At 31.3% G+C, this 19,786-nt stretch overlaps 2 protein-coding genes across 8 annotated transcripts in view; one reads left to right on the top strand and one right to left on the bottom strand.

Annotated features, from left to right (window-relative positions):
• Positions 1–3,736, top strand: part of LOC108752631 — a 54,432-nt gene extending 50,696 nt beyond the window's left edge. For 3 of the 4 annotated variants that reach the window (XM_018493604.1, XM_018493607.1, XM_018493608.1), the window contains exons 3-7: positions 100–195; positions 297–426; positions 510–667; positions 773–874; positions 1,111–3,736. In XM_018493604.1, the coding sequence (XP_018349106.1) occupies positions 100–195; positions 297–426; positions 510–667; positions 773–874; positions 1,111–3,459 (2,835 nt within the window). In that variant the 3' untranslated portion in view covers positions 3,460–3,736. The remainder of the gene's footprint in view (positions 1–99; positions 196–296; positions 427–509; positions 668–772; positions 875–1,110) is intronic. The other variant, XM_018493605.1, reaches the window with a different exon arrangement.
• A 7,084-nt stretch (positions 3,737–10,820) lies between these two features.
• LOC108752426 (mitogen-activated protein kinase kinase kinase kinase 5) overlaps positions 10,821–19,786 on the bottom strand; it is a 10,313-nt gene continuing 1,347 nt past the window's right edge. Inside the window, exons 4-21 of one of the 4 annotated variants that reach the window (XM_018493225.1) lie at positions 19,531–19,763; positions 19,192–19,455; positions 18,759–18,954; positions 18,562–18,665; positions 18,381–18,448; positions 17,577–17,660; positions 16,587–16,625; positions 15,338–15,391; positions 14,350–14,417; positions 14,090–14,236; positions 13,744–13,919; positions 13,335–13,539; positions 13,065–13,248; positions 12,580–12,857; positions 12,364–12,447; positions 12,190–12,282; positions 11,979–12,105; positions 10,821–11,761 (exon numbers count right to left, since the gene is read on the bottom strand). In XM_018493225.1, the coding sequence (XP_018348727.1) occupies positions 11,662–11,761; positions 11,979–12,105; positions 12,190–12,282; positions 12,364–12,447; positions 12,580–12,857; positions 13,065–13,248; positions 13,335–13,539; positions 13,744–13,919; positions 14,090–14,236; positions 14,350–14,417; positions 15,338–15,391; positions 16,587–16,625; positions 17,577–17,660; positions 18,381–18,448; positions 18,562–18,665; positions 18,759–18,954; positions 19,192–19,455; positions 19,531–19,763 (2,504 nt within the window). In that variant the 3' untranslated portion in view covers positions 10,821–11,661. The remainder of the gene's footprint in view (positions 11,762–11,978; positions 12,106–12,189; positions 12,283–12,363; positions 12,448–12,579; positions 12,858–13,064; positions 13,249–13,334; positions 13,540–13,743; positions 13,920–14,089; positions 14,237–14,349; positions 14,418–15,337; positions 15,392–16,586; positions 16,626–17,576; positions 17,661–18,380; positions 18,449–18,561; positions 18,666–18,758; positions 18,955–19,191; positions 19,456–19,530; positions 19,764–19,786) is intronic. The other 3 variants (XM_018493226.1, XM_018493230.1, XM_018493227.1) reach the window with 3 other exon arrangements.

The following is a 19,786-nucleotide window of genomic DNA, read 5'->3' as shown; positions in this document are numbered from 1 at the left end:
TTGAATCATTTTTTCCATTTTTTTCACATACATAATTTTCTATTGATCCTATAAAAAATAAATACAACTGTAAATATGATTTTCTTTATTTGTTTCTAGTGTTCAAATTTAATGCTAATTGAAAGTATCCCAGGAGAGCCACTTAGCTTTCACGTAATACCTTTTGATAATCCTCGATTGCAGTATACATTACAAGTAAGTAAATATCATTGAGATATCTTGTTGATTGAAAAGCAGACCTTAAATGTATACGCAAGGATTGTATGTTATTCAATAATCATCCATTTGTTTTTTAGGCGCGCAATTTAGAACAAAAGAGAGAATGGACCTTACAAATAAAGAGAGTGATATTAGAAAACTATAATGCGGTTATACCGTCACATGCGAGACAATTAGTGTTACAATTAGGTCAAACGCAACAAGAAGGTACAAAATAGCGATTTAATTTTGCAATCTATTTTTAATCATCACGCGAAATCGATCAAAGAGTAAATGCACTTAACTTCAAGCAGATGACGCGTTGACGGATAAAGGATCAGCAAAGAAACACTCTGCCCCTCCGGAATATTTGGAAAAACGTAAGCAGGAAAGAGAGAGACGTAGATCCGAAACTAGTCTGAAGCAAAAGTTCATGAGAGGCGTTAGAAGATCTGATACCACAATGGAGGTAAGATCTAGTGAAACTTTTTTTACTTTTTTTACTTTACTTTTGCTTAGCTTTCTCTTGTTTATTTGTAATACGAAATTTTACAAATTTTTCTTACGTCATTAGGATTCACCTACATCGTCTTGTAAAAATGACAATGAGGATATTAATGACTCCAGGGAGCCAACTTTTAATAGGTCTTCGGATGCACGTGCTTCGAAAGTTAGGGTAATAATTAACTTCAATATTTTTTAAAATATATAATAATATAGATAAAAATAAGGAGTGCAATTTTTTAAGTTATAAAAATTATTATTTGCAGTTCATTAATCACCACAGAAATTATTGACCGTAGAAATTATTAAGTTTGTTTTGAAAAATGCTGAAAATTTTTTCTTAAAAAATATAACAATTTAGTATGCAAGAAGCAATAAAATGTATAATTTCGACAAATTTGTATTTAGGATCGATTTACCGGTTGGAGACGAAAATCCGAGCCAGGCTTCCAGTCGTATGTGTGTCTTAACCATTTGGATGAGGAGCAAAAGGAAACTACTACTAATGATGCTCAATCTACTATGGTTGAGGTTGCTGAAGAAGCAACGGAAATTTGTACTGAAGGAATTTGTAAGGAAGAGAATCAGACAACATTGAATTCTTTACCATCGGCCGAAGCCAAAGATAATAATGAACAACATGCTAAACCGGCGCAAACGGTGGAAGAGATCGTCAGTCACATTCTCATGCAGAATCAAGAGTTCCAGAAGCTGCTGGAGAAACAGCAGACCAACAGCATTATTAACGTGCGACAGCAACGCTTTAATAAGCGTATCTCAGCGGACACGTCAGATGAGAGTGATTCGGAGAACGCTAATTATGTCACCAGTTCGATCAGCCACAACAACAGCAATAATAGATTGGGACGCGCTCGAGCGTTGCATCGGGAGCGACTGATCAGGACGAACAATGCGTGGAATTTATTATCTTCGGTACCGGCGCGGGAAAATCAACAGCCACTGCAACTCCTTTATGATAACTTAAAGACTATTCAGAAGTCAACAGAAACACTCGCGCATAACGGCAAGACAAACCAATTGTACGAGAGGCAGGCGTTCAAGCGACAAAGCATCGTCACCGAGAGCAAGGTGATCAAGACAGCGCTACGTATCCGCGAGAATTCGACGTCAACGGGCAACGAAGAAACTGTCATATCCCCAGCAAAGTGCATGTTAAATCATCGAACAGTGGAACGAAAAGAGATTAATTCTGTTGTAATGACAGAACGGATCGAAAAGGATGGATCAGAACGATGTAATGACGAGAGAAGCGATGCAAATGATGCAAGAGATGCCGAGTCCAAAGGCTTTGGCAATTATGACAATCTGCAGCATGTCTGGGAAGGTCTGCAGACAGTAAAAGGCGATGCCGATGGCAATGATAGTCCAACTCAGCCAGCCGTTTGGCTCACCAAATTGTGCGAGGGTCTGCCTACCTCTCCACCTAAAAGCGGTTCGCTGCCACGTAGCTTCCAGATCAGTCCAAACTCCCAACCGACGAGCGTAACGAAGTCACGCTTCCTACAACGGGACGGTAAGCCAATGAGCGAGCGGCCGTTCACAATTGCATCCGATAAACCGGCAGAAATCAATCTAGAGGACATGGAGAGGTATGCATCTACGTGCCAACCGGAAGGTAGAATTGCCAAGTTCCCTATGCCCACCGTCTCGACAAGTTCCAGTACGTCAACTTTCTTCTGTTCACTAGAGGACACACGATTGACCGACGATACGTACTCCGATGTGCAGTCCATATCTGCCAGTGATAGTGCGAATATTCATCCCGATCACAAGATCTATCGGGCAAATGGTAATAGTAGTGGCAGTACGATTTTTCGAAGTGTCTTCAAGGCAGGCAGTCGTTTACAGGGCCGTCTGAGAAATACCATGAGCACGGAGACACTCGAATGTAATGATGAGGTTGAACGGACACGCTACTTCCGCTCGTTGAGTTCCGGAGGCAAGTACCCGAAAAAGCGAACTAAGCAGACGAAGCAGCACGCAAGAGAACCATCCTCGGATGTGGAAGAACTGATGGGTTGCTCAAATGATCAACGAATCCCTCAACTTTACTACAAGCAAGGCAGTTCCAGTTTGGGTGCTAGAATTGCTCAATCGGATTATGCTGATCCAACAATTCTCTTCGCCGAGAGCAAACGTGCGCAGTCATCTTCCATTGACATTAATCAGTATAAGAATACCGCTGAGTCTGAGAGGAGAGATTGCGAAGAGGAGACAGGTAGTAATAAGGACACAGAGCATCATGAAAGCGAGACAGATAGCTTTTACGAGAAGAGCTTCGAGACCATCGAGAATTACGCTGATGTAGACGAGGCGTTCCGGGATAGTGCAATATTCAGCGATGTCGACGAGACATTCGTGATGCGGCAGTCGACACCGGCGACGACGACCAAAATGACAACGATGGAAACAGCAGCGGCGATTGCAAAGGCCAAGATTGCACCGCCAGTACCTGCCAAAAAGAAGCAAGAGATGTCATCAATAAAGCCAAACGTTGCGCAGAAGCCGGATTACTTGAAAATAAAGTCATTATTGGCAAGGGGACATCCTGCTGGTAATTCGGAGACCAGAGTTACCACGAGATTAGTAAATGTGACACATCAACCTCTCGATAGTTCATCGAATAATTATAAAAGGAATATCGAGATGGATAGAGATGACGTTTCCGCAGGACAGAGTCAGGCTGGTTGGGTACGGAAGATAGTAGGTCAATTGCAAGGTCATGTCGAAACGTGATCTATACTTGTAGATGACCTACGGGATTAAGATTACGTGTCAAAAAGTCAATAAAAATCTCAAGTCATAATTGGCGTAAGTCGTATGGATAAAAGTGAAGCAAATATTGTTGTCTAAAGTAGAGAAGTATATGTGTTTTAAATAAATTGTTTTATCATCAACGTTATACGAAATTATGCAAGTAATGATCCTGGTTTACTTGAGTCATTTTGTAATAATGTTAGTAAACAGATTTCTATGTTTGTATATATCGCAAAGAAACTATGTAGCGATTGGAAAATAAAAATAGAAATAGTTTGATAAAAAATACATATGCATGCAATTAAAGAAAAAAAAAAAAATTATTTTGGCTAAAACATTAAAACTAAGGGAGAATAATTTATTTGATATATGTTTTTATATATGTATGTAATCGAGAATGATTATTTTTTTATGAAATATAAATAAAAATAGTATTCTTTAATATCTCTACTTTGATATTTTGACATTTTTTGCAATGATAAATGAAAGTAAAATGTTTGCTTTGCTTTATTCATGTAATCATTATGCCATGATGTTAAAGAGCTAATTGGAGTCCTATTTAATTAATGTTTTTCACATGTGCCTGAAGAATAACATTGACATAACGTGATACCATTATTTCATAACAAATTCATATTTTAATATGTAGTAGATGCGCGCGTAAATAAGAAAGGCGCATTTACGTTCACGTTCATGTTATCGTCATAGAAACGTAAAAAATTAATATTCATTTATAGACTGTTGTATGTTAAGTATTGTTTGATATTACTTATGTTATCTAGAATAAAAGAGGAACAGTTTTTAATTAAATGAAGCATTTATAAAGCCATTTAACGTTGTTTGATTGAAAAAATTATTAGTTAACAGTAGTTTGAAAGAATTTGAAAATGCAAGTTTTTGTATCATCTAAACGATTTATGACTTTAAACTTTTATTCTCAACTATTTTTTTGCTATTATTTTCAGATGTAATTGTGACTTTCATTGTGAATGATAATTAAATCATTGGCAAGAGAACGTATTTGTTACTGTGTTATCAGTAATATATGTTATTGATTTGTGTAATAGTGTAAATGTAAGGTTTATACACCTTAAATATATATGATACCTAATTACCTTACCTTATTATAATAATGTTAAGGTTACGTATACATAATCCTCTTCTGAATTCTTCATTTGAGCAAAGTCAGTGTGCTCAGGATATAATAATTTTTAGGTAAGTATATCTATTTTTATATTTTTCCTTGGATAGATTTTATTATGAGATGGTCTATGTACAGAAGTTTGGCTAGTTGCTTTTAGATACAAAGAAAAAAGTAAATCAAATATTTATAATTATATAAATTATTCTCACAATGCATTTATATAAAAAATGACTAAAACGAAGGTTCGACGAACGCAAGAGTAACATATATAATACGTTATACACATTATATACACAGCTTTCATAATTACAAGACTTAGTCGCTAGTACAGTTCCAATTAATATTTATAAGAAATTCCTATGCTCCTATGCTCTTCTGCTGCTAATACTTCTCATTAATCGCATATTTTAATTATAAAGAATAAATTAATTTCCATTTCTTTCACAACGAGTCTTTGATAATGTAACAAGAATCATCTTCCATCATTCAGCTTCTGCTATCTGTACTTTGATAAATTTTTGAGGTAAAGCATTATACTAGAGCAATACTCTTTAAATAAACAATTGAGCGATAAATATCGTAACGAAGTAATGTTTAGTGAAAATTTTATACAGCAGAAGCTTCCTTATTCCTAAAATCTCTGTACGTTGTAACACGTTATATCTCTTTTTGGATCGCTCTCCTAATTTCCAGTTGTAAGAATAATTTTATTCATTCATTGCATTAAATCTATTTGTCGCTATGGTTTTGGTTACTAATTTCTGATATCGGCAATTCGCGCGCGCGCGTATCTTCAATACCATCAGCTAATTAATAAAATTGTCGGAATCCATCCTATTATAGATTAATGAATATCTCTTCGAATTTACAATATATGTGAAGAAATTTTATTAAATATATTCGTTTATGTATATATATATATATATATTTCTCTTTTTATCCATTTTATGTAATTCACGAATTTGCCTCTCAAAATATTTTGTATATCTCTATTGTATGCGAAATATAACGTACGTGTTATTTAATCGTCATCTTCTTGATCGAAAATAATGGTAAGACGTATATAAGTTCGATTTTCCATCCCTTGGATCCTCATCCTTACTAAAATATGAACGGCTTTTTTCTTTAAATCAACGCAACGTGATATTGGAAGTACCAGAAATATTCATTTTATTACTAAGATTCTTGTATCCTAAAATAAATATTAACCTTTTAAAGAAAAGCTTTTTTCGATATTTTTTTAACACAATTAAGTATAAAACGCGCATATAATAATTATAAAATGAAGGCTTCGTAATTTAAAAATCTTAACGTATTTCAGAAAATTCAGAGAAAATAGAGGAATTTTAGAAATCTTATCGAACAGATGCTTTTATTTATAAGTAATTGTTTTTTTAATTTTCTAAATCTTATTTGCATTTAATAACCGGAGAACGCCAAAGATAATATGAATATATTGGAATGATGTCTTTAAGAGCAATTAATTCAGTCTGAATAGATCCGAGGGACAGCTGAAAGGAATAAACAGTTGTCTCACTGCCTCACTACACATTTGCTATGTTAATTTGGAAGTTTCAGATATGCAAGAATCGAGAATTCAAAACCTAAACATCCATATATAGAGGCAAACTATTAATATGGTCGGTGTACAGGTACATTTTATCGCTGTATTAATTGTCCTAGCACTTATATGTGTACATGTTTGCACAGAAAAAAATGTTTCGGAGATCGCTAGAAAGAGCACGGGTATACGACACTGCAGATAAGATGCAACAGCTATAGCAGAATATTAATCACATGTTCATATTTTGTTCTTTTTGAATATTTTTTAAAAATGACATTTTAAATTTTATTCTCTATTTAGATAGTAAATAAATTAATATACTGCACACACACGTATGTTCGAAATAACTGATTCAAATCTAGGTAATTACAAAAATATGAATATTTATGTACTGATTGCATGAATATATATAATCAAAGAAGCAAGCATCGATGTGTATGTGTGTGTCTTACACTCGTATCTCCTAAGTTCTTTATTCTCTTGTGAAAATAAAATTTTCATTTATGTGTATGATCGCTAGCAAGATACCGATATGTGAAATCTACACAAACTGTGTGCATGTGTGTGTGTGTGTGTGTGTGTGTGTGTGTGTGTGTGCGCGTGCGCGCGCGCGCGTCTCTCTCTAATTTTCACGGTTCTAATACTTGGTCTGTGACACGAGATTAAAACTTTCTAATTTTTTACTTTTATCTTTTTTCTTGTTTTCGCTAATTTATATTCACTCTATAAATTCAAAAATTTAATACCAAAATCTTTTTATGCCGATGTGTCTATCTTTTTTATCTCGTGATTTGTGTACGACGCTCCGAATAAAATTATTGTCTTTACAATAATACAAAAAGTCATATCAGGTAACATTTCAGTTACTATTTATCATCATTATCAAAATATTTCGCAAATATATGTATTTTCGGAGAGAAGTATAGATCACGCGAAATAATCATTCATACGAGAAAAAAATTCTATCCTGCCATTTGACAGTCTCAAATTTTCTAGTAGCACTTAGACTGCTTTCAGAATATTTTTTTTATTTGAATTATATATTGCGTAAAATGATAACTCTCGTCTCTTTATCGACATATCAATCTTCCTCTTCCTTTTAGACAATCGTGAGACGTCGTAGAAAATGAGGGATTGTTGCAAAAAGAAGATTCATACTTTGTACAACAATTCGTTCGAATAATTTTCTTAGTATTAACAAAGCTGAATTGTTGTTAGATAAATCGACGGACACTATCAAATACGTTGCTAATATTGCGAATACATTTAACACGTCTAGCATACGGTGTGTTATTTGCAAATACGTACGGGAAGACACATTGCACGTTCTATTATATCTATAATATATGTGAATAATGTGTAGTCAGCATAAAATTTGATTAAACGGTTGACTTGGTGTTTGATTGCATAAGAGCAACGTTTATAATTACGTATTACGAATATATTTCTGTCTTCGCATCTGCATTGTATTCACGTAATTTTTACTTCATCGAATGGATAAATCACCGTTCAAGCGCTAATAAACTGCCAACAAAATGAACTTTTTCATTCGCCAAGCATGACTGAGAAAATATCTTCAAATTTAAAAAAAAAAAGCTATGCGCTTCGAATTTACGAACATTCAAATCTGCCGTAAATACAAAGTAATATTATCAGGATAAACTATACTGCTTTCGATACAAGTCTAAACATATAATTTCTGCCATAAAGAGATTTAGCAGAAACAAATCGATTCTCGCACAACTTCGCTAATATATTGAATTTATTTTTTCGATATTGTAATACTTTCTTTATCTAGTAATCTACTCTCTCTATTTTTTATAGAGCAAATATTCATATAAAATATCAAAATAGTTTAACATTTCACGGATAATTATACATTTTACTCTGATAATTCTTTACAGTTCAATTTACATCTTGCTTAAAGGGTGCAAATTAAGAACATCAATTTGCAAAATCTTGACGACAGAAATTCGTGGAAAAAGCCAAATATTATATTTTTACAATAAATATGTCTCACATATCAAAAAGCAAATAAAATATTTTTGTCACTTTTATGTACTTCACAAGACTTTTGAAAACTTCTAATCTTCTTACAACCGGATATAAATGAATCATTTCATTCTAATATACTACTGTACGCTCAGTTTTGTCGAAACACTTGTACATTAATTATTTTATAAATTAAACGCATTATTTTCTTGCGTTATCGAGATATAATTGAATGCACAGTAAATACGGCAAAATAATAACCTTCACTAATAATTAGTTGTACGATTAGTGAATATAACTCATTATAGTATTGGTTAAATATTCCAAATAAAAAAGAATATTTTCAATGCTATCAATCAATGTAAATAAATCGACTTCAGTAACAAATATTCAAAAATATTCGAATATTATATTCGAATTTACATAAGCAAATAAAATTCCGTTAAATTAAATCGAACGACGTTGAAAATCAGTCGAGTCAAGTTTTATAAAATGTAAAACAGACGACTATCTCCCTCCATGCCTAAACATTTTGTCTTCCTATGTATTTTGTTGTCTTCGGAATATAATAAAGAAATTTTATAAAACAAAGAAAAATGCATTTCTCCTAGTCTCGAGACTAATCACATGGAAATTATTTTGCTCTTTGTTTCACAGGTATATACGATTCGTATCGTCATCACCAATGTAAAAAAATTACTAAATATAAAGAAAGAGTGACTACAAACAGATTTGCATATTCCATATTGTGTTCTTTGATGTATAGTTATATGTGACTGATTTATGAAATATGTTACTCGAACGATGAAAATTGCAATTTGGATTCTTTGATACCAAATCACAGATGAAAGAAACTTGACGATATTGCTGTTTTGTATATTTTGAGTGCCCCCTTCTTGTCGCATATATCACAATGATGCTTCATCAGAGCATTAACTGAATGATAAATTCGCGTTATGCGAAGAAAATTATGCAATTGTGTTATTTTATTTTATAAAATAACGTAAGTCAATTATAAATCGTGAATCAAGCTGTTAACAATCATGAATACGTTGTTGCCGTCACATTAACGTCGCGCAGCAAGCAAAACGATTCAGATATCTGATATAACAACGTGCAGACGAATATTTTCAAGATAATCGTATAATCGACGTTGTCGTTACGCAAAAATTGGCCGTATTTCATATTTACAATCGCTCGAAATTAGAGACACTGATGAACACAATGTCTTAATAAAAATAACACATTCGATGTAATCCCATGCCCAATAAAATGAAGCTCGTAATATAAATTTGATATACACGTTCTCGAGGATGCGACAATATGAGAGAATTTTGTACTGCGTACATATTAATACACGATATTATATAATTTCTATAAGAAATCCGTTTCTGAAGAATTTTTTTTTAAGTGTTTTTATGCCGCTATACATTAATTATTTACTTTCCTTCTATATCGTTGTTATTTTCTTTATGATCTATTTCTGGATAAATAACGACACGCTTTTAACAGATTGAATTGATTTTTTTCTCAGCAAGTCTTTTTTTATCGGAAACTTGCTTCTATTAGAAACCCTTCTTCAACTAGAAAAGCGAACGTCTTTTTGTAGAATTTTTTAATATAGTTGAATAAAATTATTGTATTTCTTATCAAATCTCCAATTTTATATTTTCTATATACAAAATTAGAGGATAGTTTATATCGAGGGAGTGAAGAAATCGTAAAAAATAACATTACCACGAGATTTTTACCGAAAAAGTACTTTTGTTAAGAAATCGATAGAAATTTGATTTGGTAAAAGTGGAACAAAACATACTAAATTATATACATAACTAGGGATGCACCGATATTCGGGAAGTATTCGATATCAGACATATTTTTACTATCTGATCGGATAGTCGGATATCATTAGTATTCGAGAATACATCCGATTGAAATTTGGTATCATTAAATTGTTGAATTTTTTTCTTATACAAATGTTCTAGAAATAAGTACGCATATTCATGATGCTATATTCTATAATATCTCATACATTGTTGCAAAATTACTATCTTTTTTCCTATAGGTTTTTTTTTAGAAGACACTTTCTCGGAATTCGGAATATCCGGAAAATGTCGGATATCCGACTCGAAGAAATTGCCTTCTCGAATATTCGATGTTGCATTCTGTCCGGATATCCGATATTCGATAATTTTATGATCCGGTGCATTCCTATATATAACCTTGATTAACGTTACACAGATTACGTGAAAATTCAATTATATGAAAATTCCATTATACAACAAAGACGTATTTAGCTCGTTGAAATGTATGTATTTAAATGTCTTATCTGGATACAGCGATAACCGTTTAACCTTCGAAAACTACGCGCGATCTCTTGTGTAAGAATATAAATATCGTCTCATCTAGTAATCCTGTAATCGTCAAATATACACACAAACAGGTTTTAAACTATTCTATTATATGCTACTATGATTAAACGGTTCTCGAAGGCTAAAAGCTATTAAACAAGATGTAGTCCTAAAAAGATAAAACTGGAAATGTGTAATCTGTACTGTAAGAAATTCGTTACTTTCGCGCGTTTAAAGCGATGTAATGCAACAATTCTCTTGCAGTAAGACGGTATGCTAGTTAATTTTACTATATATTAAAATGGCAGAAAAATATGGAGAACATTTTCGTTAAATACGCGCTCCTATAAATCATGTATCTACTATTAAAACATATTTAAAGTAAAATCAAAATCTCGGGAATAGATTGTTCTGCTTATTTTTATTTATTATGCATCATTGTAGAGATTATGGAAAGATGTGTGTGTGTGTGTGTGTGTGTGTGTGTGTGTGTGTGAATTTGAAGAAAAATATCACATTGTTATTATCAACTTTAATACATCGATACGACTGGTTATTTTGTACTACTTAATACGACTTTTATTTACGATTTTCACTTTTTTTTCAGACAAGGCTATTCCTGAGATTATTTTACATCTCTCTTCATAATCCTAAACAATTTATAAGAGCGCAATTTATGCGTATATAGCTGATGAAATTAGTAAATTGCCTTTATCCGACATCTCTCGAAGCGATATAATTATTATTAGCTTCATTTGATTAGGCATAAGGATAATTTCGCGTGCATATTCTCTCTTAACTGTCCTCTTGTTAAATTCACTATTCCTCCCCATCATACCTTTACTCGTATTTACCGAAAGTGCTTGCCTAGCTCTTTCATTAAAAAAAAAAAAAGTTACCAGTCTGTACGATATATCGACTATACGGAAAGACAGCGACTATTGCAGCGTTTAAATTGCACGCTGGTTGTGCCGGTTATGCACATACATTCGCGTAGGATAATTAATTGTAAAGTTTTCACCTCCGCATACTTTAATCTCACCATTCTCGTAGTCATTTCACATTACATGTAGTTCAATCACATATCATGCGAAACCATGCAGCGGGTAGACGCTATTTAGGATCAACGCTCAATAGCTAGCTTCATGTCCAGCGAGAATGTACAAGTCTGCTCCTTCCGATTCAGTCAATGTGCCACTATGAACTAAGTGACTCTCCAACATCACAACCCTGTGCAAGATGTAAGATTAATTGTTTTCTCTTCATATATTTAACTCTATGAATATATATATCAATATAATATTAAACATAAAACCTAATATACGATACATTTCTTTCAGATATTTAAAAAAAATAGCAAACTTTATTATTAATTCTCTTCAATTATTCTTTAAAATTTCTATTAGATTAACATGTAATCGCCGCTTTTATTTAATTAGATACATACTTATCTGAGCCAAGTAGCCTGTAAGTTCTACTCGGATCACTAATTTCTTGTGTAACTTCGCCATTCTTGAAACTTCTACCTTGCATACCATGTTTGTGAAATGCCAATACACTATCGGGTAGACAAACTGAAAATATAAATCATACGATTTAATTTGATTTTATGAAGACTACAAAGTAGATTACAAATGAACGAAATATATTGTACTTACTGATAGATTCGATTTGAAAATTAAACTGCAACTCTGATAACTGCTTCTTGCTAATACGGGGTTTTCCTTGTAAAGTTACCATCTTTACTACATCTATAAATACAAAAATGTTAGATTTAATAATGTACCACTATACAAGGTAAAATACCTTTAATATTCGTTAATAGTACTCACTATCGTAACAAACAAGTATTGCATCTTTTTCGAATTGCGTAACGTTAATAACATTCAAATTCTCTCGTCTTGGTATCACAGTTGCTAAAATAATATTTTTATTAGAGATGACACATTTTCTGAATTATAGAGATCAAATTTTCAGATATTTTAAAGATAATGATAAAGATTGTAAACAAGTGAACTGTTATTGTCGGATATATATAACATAAGCACCTGAGCCGTCCATATCTTCCAATTCGTCACTATGAAACCAACTCGCTCCCGAATTCATATTAATTAAGTCCAACTTTAATTTATTTTGCTGATATGGCTGTTTAACCGATACACATACCATCGGGTATTCCATTTCAGGCGTGATAACCATTTTAAAGACATTTAGAGGCGACGGTAGAGCGCAATCAAAATGTTTTAAAAGCATAAACTTATTTAATGGATCGTACCATTGCATTAAGAATATACCTGCCGGCATCGCACCGCACAGATACTTGTACCTGTTAGAAAATATATCATTGTCAAATTTTGTTAATAAACAAGCTAAACTTAATAAACAAGAAATAGGATAAATATTCAATATTAGATATCAAATTTTTTATGCAAAAAATCAATAATACACATGTACTTCTTTACAATTTTCTCTCATTGATGAATAATATTTGTATATTTTTCAAAAAAAATATACAAATGTTGCTTTCACTCACCCGTTATATGGGTTTCTTCCAACGCAACATTTGGTGCATCCCTTGGTGTCCGGTACTTTCGTAGTTAAAGCGAATTTTCTAGGGACTAATCTCTCTGGTATTTTATTCATATGCAACGAAAATCTATGAGTCTGTTTACTTAACATCGCTAACAAGTCATGCCTATATAACTGAGGTGTTTTTCCTATAATACGCATTGTTCATAATATTTAAAATATATAAATCAGTCTCTATCATGCAACAGTATCAATACAGTCAAAATCTACTTACCGGAAAGAGACATAAGAACATCTTTGATAACATACATCCAAATAGTACGTCTAGGATACAGCTGGTCTATCGCAGTTTCATGAAGTTCATTCAAGTTCAAATTATAAATTCCTTCTTCCGCTGCGATAAGTAGATGCTGATCCCTTGTATCTGGATGAATCCAACTTGCGGTACAATGTATTCTCAGTGGACAGCCATTGAATACCTATTAATGTTTGTAATAAAAATAACAAATATCTTATTAACAGCTGTCGAAGAACAATGTAATAAAAATATTTTCATAATGTGTAATATTTTCTGAAAAAATAATTAAAGTACATAACAAATAACATATAATCAAACAATAATTTATAATACAATATTTTTGCGAGAAGATATAATATAAAATCTTCACTTTGTGTAAACTGACCTTTGAAAAACATGCTCCCATGTGCACTTTCGGCGTAGGAGGCAGTCCATTACTTATCGGTCTTGGTGGCGTATGTCTCTTCCGATCTCTTCTTCTTGGAGGAACAGGTGGAGTGTCTGATAGTAAATCGGGACTCATACTTTCCCTGTCTCGATCAGCCGATATCTCATTGTCACCTGAAAAAGATAATGCATAAGATATTAGAGTAAATAACGATTGTGTATGTGTGTGAATGAAGAAAGATATTAATAATCTCTTAAAATAATTTTTTTTAATAAGAAGCTATCTAGGCAATATTGTCGTGTGAATATTTACATCATTTAAGTGCTAAGCTCATGATGTATACCGTTTGACTGTGCGGGTTCGTCCCTAGGGCCGCTGTCCGATAATGATCGTTGACGTTGTCCATTCACAGCTGTTAAAGACTGAGAAGTATTGACGAGACCATACAATTCATCCACGGAGCTGTGACGTCTGGGACTCGCTTGAGACCCTATATATAAATCTACTTTTTATTTGCATACATGTAGATATACAGAAGGGGACTATTTATAGACTATACAAATATAACGACATCCTTTTCATCAATTCACAATACATACGTACCAGATACATTGTAATATGGACAATGAACTTCGCAATCGTTCGAAGATTCCCCCAATGGAAGAGTAGCTCTAAAAATGAAAATATTTAAATAAATGTTAATATACGTTTTCTTTAAATGATTACGAAAGAAGAAACGTAAATGTTGTTAATAAAGAATGAATAATATATAGAAAATAAACAAGATATAAATGTTAATATATTATATGCATATATTATAAATCATAAATAAACATTTAGACTGTATATTCTTTCTGGGATATATAACATAATTTTGAATGAAGCATGAACAAGGAATCGAATAAGATGTGATGGAAAAGTACGAGATGTAAAGCTGCATGTTTCTAGCTAATACACAAGGCACAATCGCGTTATTAAGGTGTTAATAAAATTGGACTTACATATAAGGCTTATTTTGGTGTTTTGGAATAAATTAACATATACTAGTTAAACAAATCATACGCAGAAACAGATACGTCAGCCATTAATATTCCCCGCATAATAGAATCAAACATCTCTATTTTCGTACTTGTACAGGATGATCAATGATATTGTGTTAAAAGTAAATCGTTATTTTTTCTCCTCTGTTTCAATGATTGTTTTTTTTCCATTAAAGTTGAGTATTTGGAGACTAGTCAATTTCATTTGAACTGTTGTGTGTACAAACTAATTTATAAGTCAACATAAAATTAACGAGTTTCGAATCAAAAACGATCGTCGAAACGGAAGAGTAAATATAACGATTTACTTTCAATACAATCCCAATGATCATCCTGTATCATTTAGTAAAGGATAAAGGATATTTAAATATTTTAAATAAAACATATTAATGAAATAATAATTACTTGCATAGTACAATATGATCTTGTACATGTTTCTAAACTTTATATGTTTTCAATCAGTCATCCATATAAAATAAATCATATTTTCATAATATTTCAAACAAAAAATCGGAAATAAAATTGTTTACTGTAATTCATTATTTACTTACTGCAGGGAATATAGCTGGTCGCAATGCCCACCAACCATCGACATTGCATTCCCCCTGCACACATGTGAAACTGTGGTCATATACTATAAAATTGTAAACTAATTTTGTGTGTAGTACTACTTAATATATGATTATGTTTTGGAACTTTATAAACAATGTATTTAATATACTGTCATAAATAAATAAAATACATTAAAAAATAAAATACTTGCTAAAATGATTAGTACTGTTTCTGCTTTTTAAATGTATTACACTTTTACACAAGGATTTATTATGAGATTGAATGGATGTCGACACATACACACATGTTTCTATATAAAATATAATCTTAATATTTTATCCACAATATATTAAGAAAATCTATAATAATCATAATTGCAATCAATTTTCGCAGATTGCATTTTAAATTTCCAGTGTGATAATTATAAATACATTAACATTATAATTGTATTAATTAAAGAATATAGAATTGAAAGAGACTTCTCCTCTATAACAGAATATATAGGCAATTCTATATAATAGAAAATTTAATTAATAAACATCTTGTTATATATAAGATTATACGTATATACATATATATAAACTTCCTTCACCAGTTTGGTTGATATACTGTAAAAATAGTTTGTGTCCAGAATGTTGAAAAAACTAACATGCAACAAATAACATCAAATACGTAACAAGAAAGAAACATACTTCATTCTACGTCTATCTAAAAATTGTGCATATTAATGTTTTTTTGTAGATCACACTGTGAATGTTGACTAAATTGTGATATTTAGTTGTGTTTCCTTCTTATTATATAATTTTAATTTTATTGTATATTATTTATATCATTTAATCAATTATTATGTATAGCTTTATTGTCGTTCAGTTATATATTAAAATATTATATATAAACATATGTTCCTGGTTTGGTTGCGTTTTTAAAACGCAATTAATTTTCTCAAATATATCTCTTAGAAATTATACACTTTCCTATTCAACTTAAATGCGACTTAAGGAATAATTTGAAAATATATGTATATTTCAAAGAATCAAATAAAAATTAACAAAATTAAAGAAAAGTATCTGTTAATTTAAAACATGCATTTAAATATTTGCAATAAGAGAAAAAAGATATCAAAGAAATGTGAGCGAGTAAATAACAAATTAATTGTATAAATAATGCAATTTACAAGAATTATCCACAGAATTAGGAAATATAAGTGCAAGGTGCAAGGTGCAAGGGAAAAGGGTTACCTGCCAATACCTTAGCAACAACTCCTCATCAATGTACTGCAATAGACTCCTGTTGGGAGAAATTATTAGAATTATAAACTGATTAGAAAAATTAAAAATATACAAAGAATAATAGGAATGGATTATAAACAAAACATAGGGTATAGAGCAGGTGTGCTACGGGAGTAAGGATTGACAGAGGCAGGATATAAATATTATTTAATAATCGAATACTACAAGTTATTAAAAAATATAAGAATGTAATAGTAATCTCAATTTCTGTACAAAACTAAACGATGTTTAAAGAAGTCTCATTAAAACTTTTTTAATATTTATGAAAAGGATATAAAATAATGCATATAATTAATAATTGTTTTTTAATGCAATAATTTAATTTTTTTTTATTTTACTCGAAAATAAGTAATTCTACTAGATGAAAGATGTTGATGTATATATATTTCGAAGTGATCATTCTTATTTTAATAAAATGCATAACAACTCTGCTATCAATCATGCACAATACAAGCAATCACATTTATTGCCTAACATGCAAAAAGTAGGGAATTATAATTTTGTATAATATATTATTAGATCTGTTTCGTAAATTATCTGTACAGTACATATAAAATTATTTTTTTCATATATATATATAATTATTCACACTATTTAATTATTTTATTGATTAAATATAAATATTTAATTATTTTTATTTGGCTGAAAGAGCTTGAGTAAATATCTAGTATGTTAACTCTATTCAAATATAATGTGTATGTTTGACTTTCATACTTTCTAAAATCGCTTTGATTAAATTTTTATATTATATTAGAGAGAATAATAATTTAGTTTGTTTAATAGTTAAAAATTTTCCATAATTTTTTTTCACAGGGCCGATCAGATTTCCAAGCATTTTATAGAAGTGAGTGTAAATGGCGTAATTTGTTTTGATATTATATATAAAAACATATTTTTGTTATATTAAAAGTAAAAAGAAACTTTTCACTTCAAACCAATGTTGTATTACCTTAAGGACATACGAAATATCTCTGTGCCAGTTTTGCTACGACGTTTCGATATTTTACTTGTCTTAAGGTTCGCACCAAGTGTACTGATACAAAAATAAGTATATTTTTGAAAAATATACTATCACAATTTTTCGAATAAAATAGTTTTAATTCGCGATAAAAACAAAGAAAAATAAGTTAATAATAACAATACAGGGAACGATTGTAAAGAATAAATCTATTTATATTCAAAAATTAAATATCTTCTCAATTTCTGCTTTACTTTATTAAAAAATTTCCTTACTTATTAAAATACTTCAGAATATGATGTGCTGCTGTTTCAAATGTAAAGGTGATGAATGTATGTACATATTTCTCTTTGATAACTGTATGACATGATACAAGCATAAGCACATGCCATATGCAATGTATTTATTAGTTATTATCAGCCAAGAGAGTAAGATGTTTGTGATTTTTATACAATACAATGTATATTATATTGCTGTCTTGTTTAGCAATGTATATGATGTTGTGTTAAATTTGTAATTGAATTTATTATTATAACTTATCTACTTCTCTTTAATCAATATGTACACATATAGAAGATAATATATATTGCATAAATATGTACATTATGCAAGTCTGTGTCTAAAATCTTTTTATATAATAATTTTTGGGATCTTGCATATTCATAAGGCGGATATATGTACAATTTCGAACAAAACAGCAACTACCATATTAGTGAAAGAGAAGCTTCGATATCTTTGGTGTTTGCCGCACACCGTGTGATAAAAATCGATGGAATAAAGTATAAAACAACTTACTTTTCCTGGACATCTTCAAACGCAGATCCAATCCCACAATCTGGATGCACATCACAATTATGCACGGCCTATATGTACATATAAGCAAATCATATTTGTAATATTAGTGACGTAAATCGCACTTAAGAAATATATTTAATAATTAGCACATAAATGGAATAAATATTTATAATAAACTTACTTTAACGTTATTCATGATATCCATAATATCCCACGCTGGATTACTGTCTACAGATGGTGATATAGCATCTCTTTGTAATGTCCCTCCATCAATGTTGATTTGATCTGCAGGACAAATTATAATCACCATTATATAATCACCATATCATAGTATAAAATATTATTCGTCATTTATTATTTAATTATTATTAATCTTACCATCACTATCCAGTTGCGATATAGGACTTTTTGGCCTAGGCCTTGCAGTTAGACGCGAGGCTATTCTTTGTGGAACATTGGGTACCGCCCCATCTTCATCGGCCTCCAGATCCGTGAACATATGGCTGGGATTCGACACTTTTTGCAATAATTCTAAAGCCAGTCTCTTACTCATCTCTCCTTGGAAAAACGCATGCTACAATTCGAAATACCTCCTATAGACTATATATATATTGATAATTATTTCATAAAGATATTATATTTTCTTTGGCTACATTCCAAAATGTTCTCTCCAAGGAAAATTTTACTCGATATATAGTATATCTAGTATAATATTGTGTACTATATATTTCGAATAAAATTTTCTTCGAAGAATATTTTGGAAAATATAAATTTTATAAGTAAATCTACTAATAATAAAATAACAAAATACCTGAAGCAACTTCTCTGCTGTCGGCCTTTTTTTCGGATTTTTTGTGAGGGCAACTTTGACGAAATTATGGAACGTTGGACTCCATTTATCGCGATCCTTCAATGTCGGTGGCTTGAAGCCAGATTTGGACATGAGAAATAAGGCGCGCATCGGATGTAGGTCGAACATTGGTGGCTGTAATTCCGCTAATTCAATCGCAGTTATTCCACATGCCCAAATATCACATAATTGATTATAACCACCTTTTCTTTCCACGGCTGCCACCTGCATTATAAAAATATCAATCATTGATCCTCTTGTAAATTATAAAATGTATTAAATACCTATTGATAAGCATACCTCAGGAGCCATCCAATAAGGTGTACCGATAAAACTCTTTCTCTTGTTAATTGTCGCGGTGATCTGCGCTGACACACCAAAATCTGCCAATTTTACATCACCGGTTTCGGTCAATAATATATTGGCACCCTTAATATCACGATGCATTTTGCCCATGCTATGTAAATAAGCTAAACCAGTGAGGGTCTCCCGACACATATATACTATTTGTATTTCTGTTAATGGTCCAGTTACTAGAAATATATTAAAACTCAAT

Source organism: Trachymyrmex septentrionalis, unplaced genomic scaffold (genome assembly GCF_001594115.1).
Source record: "Trachymyrmex septentrionalis isolate Tsep2-gDNA-1 unplaced genomic scaffold, Tsep1.0 scaffold60, whole genome shotgun sequence".
In the NCBI taxonomy this organism is placed as follows: Eukaryota; Metazoa; Arthropoda; class Insecta; order Hymenoptera; family Formicidae; genus Trachymyrmex; species Trachymyrmex septentrionalis.
The sequence above is the reverse complement of the archived record's forward strand: the minus strand, read 5'-3'. Positions and strand labels throughout refer to the sequence as shown.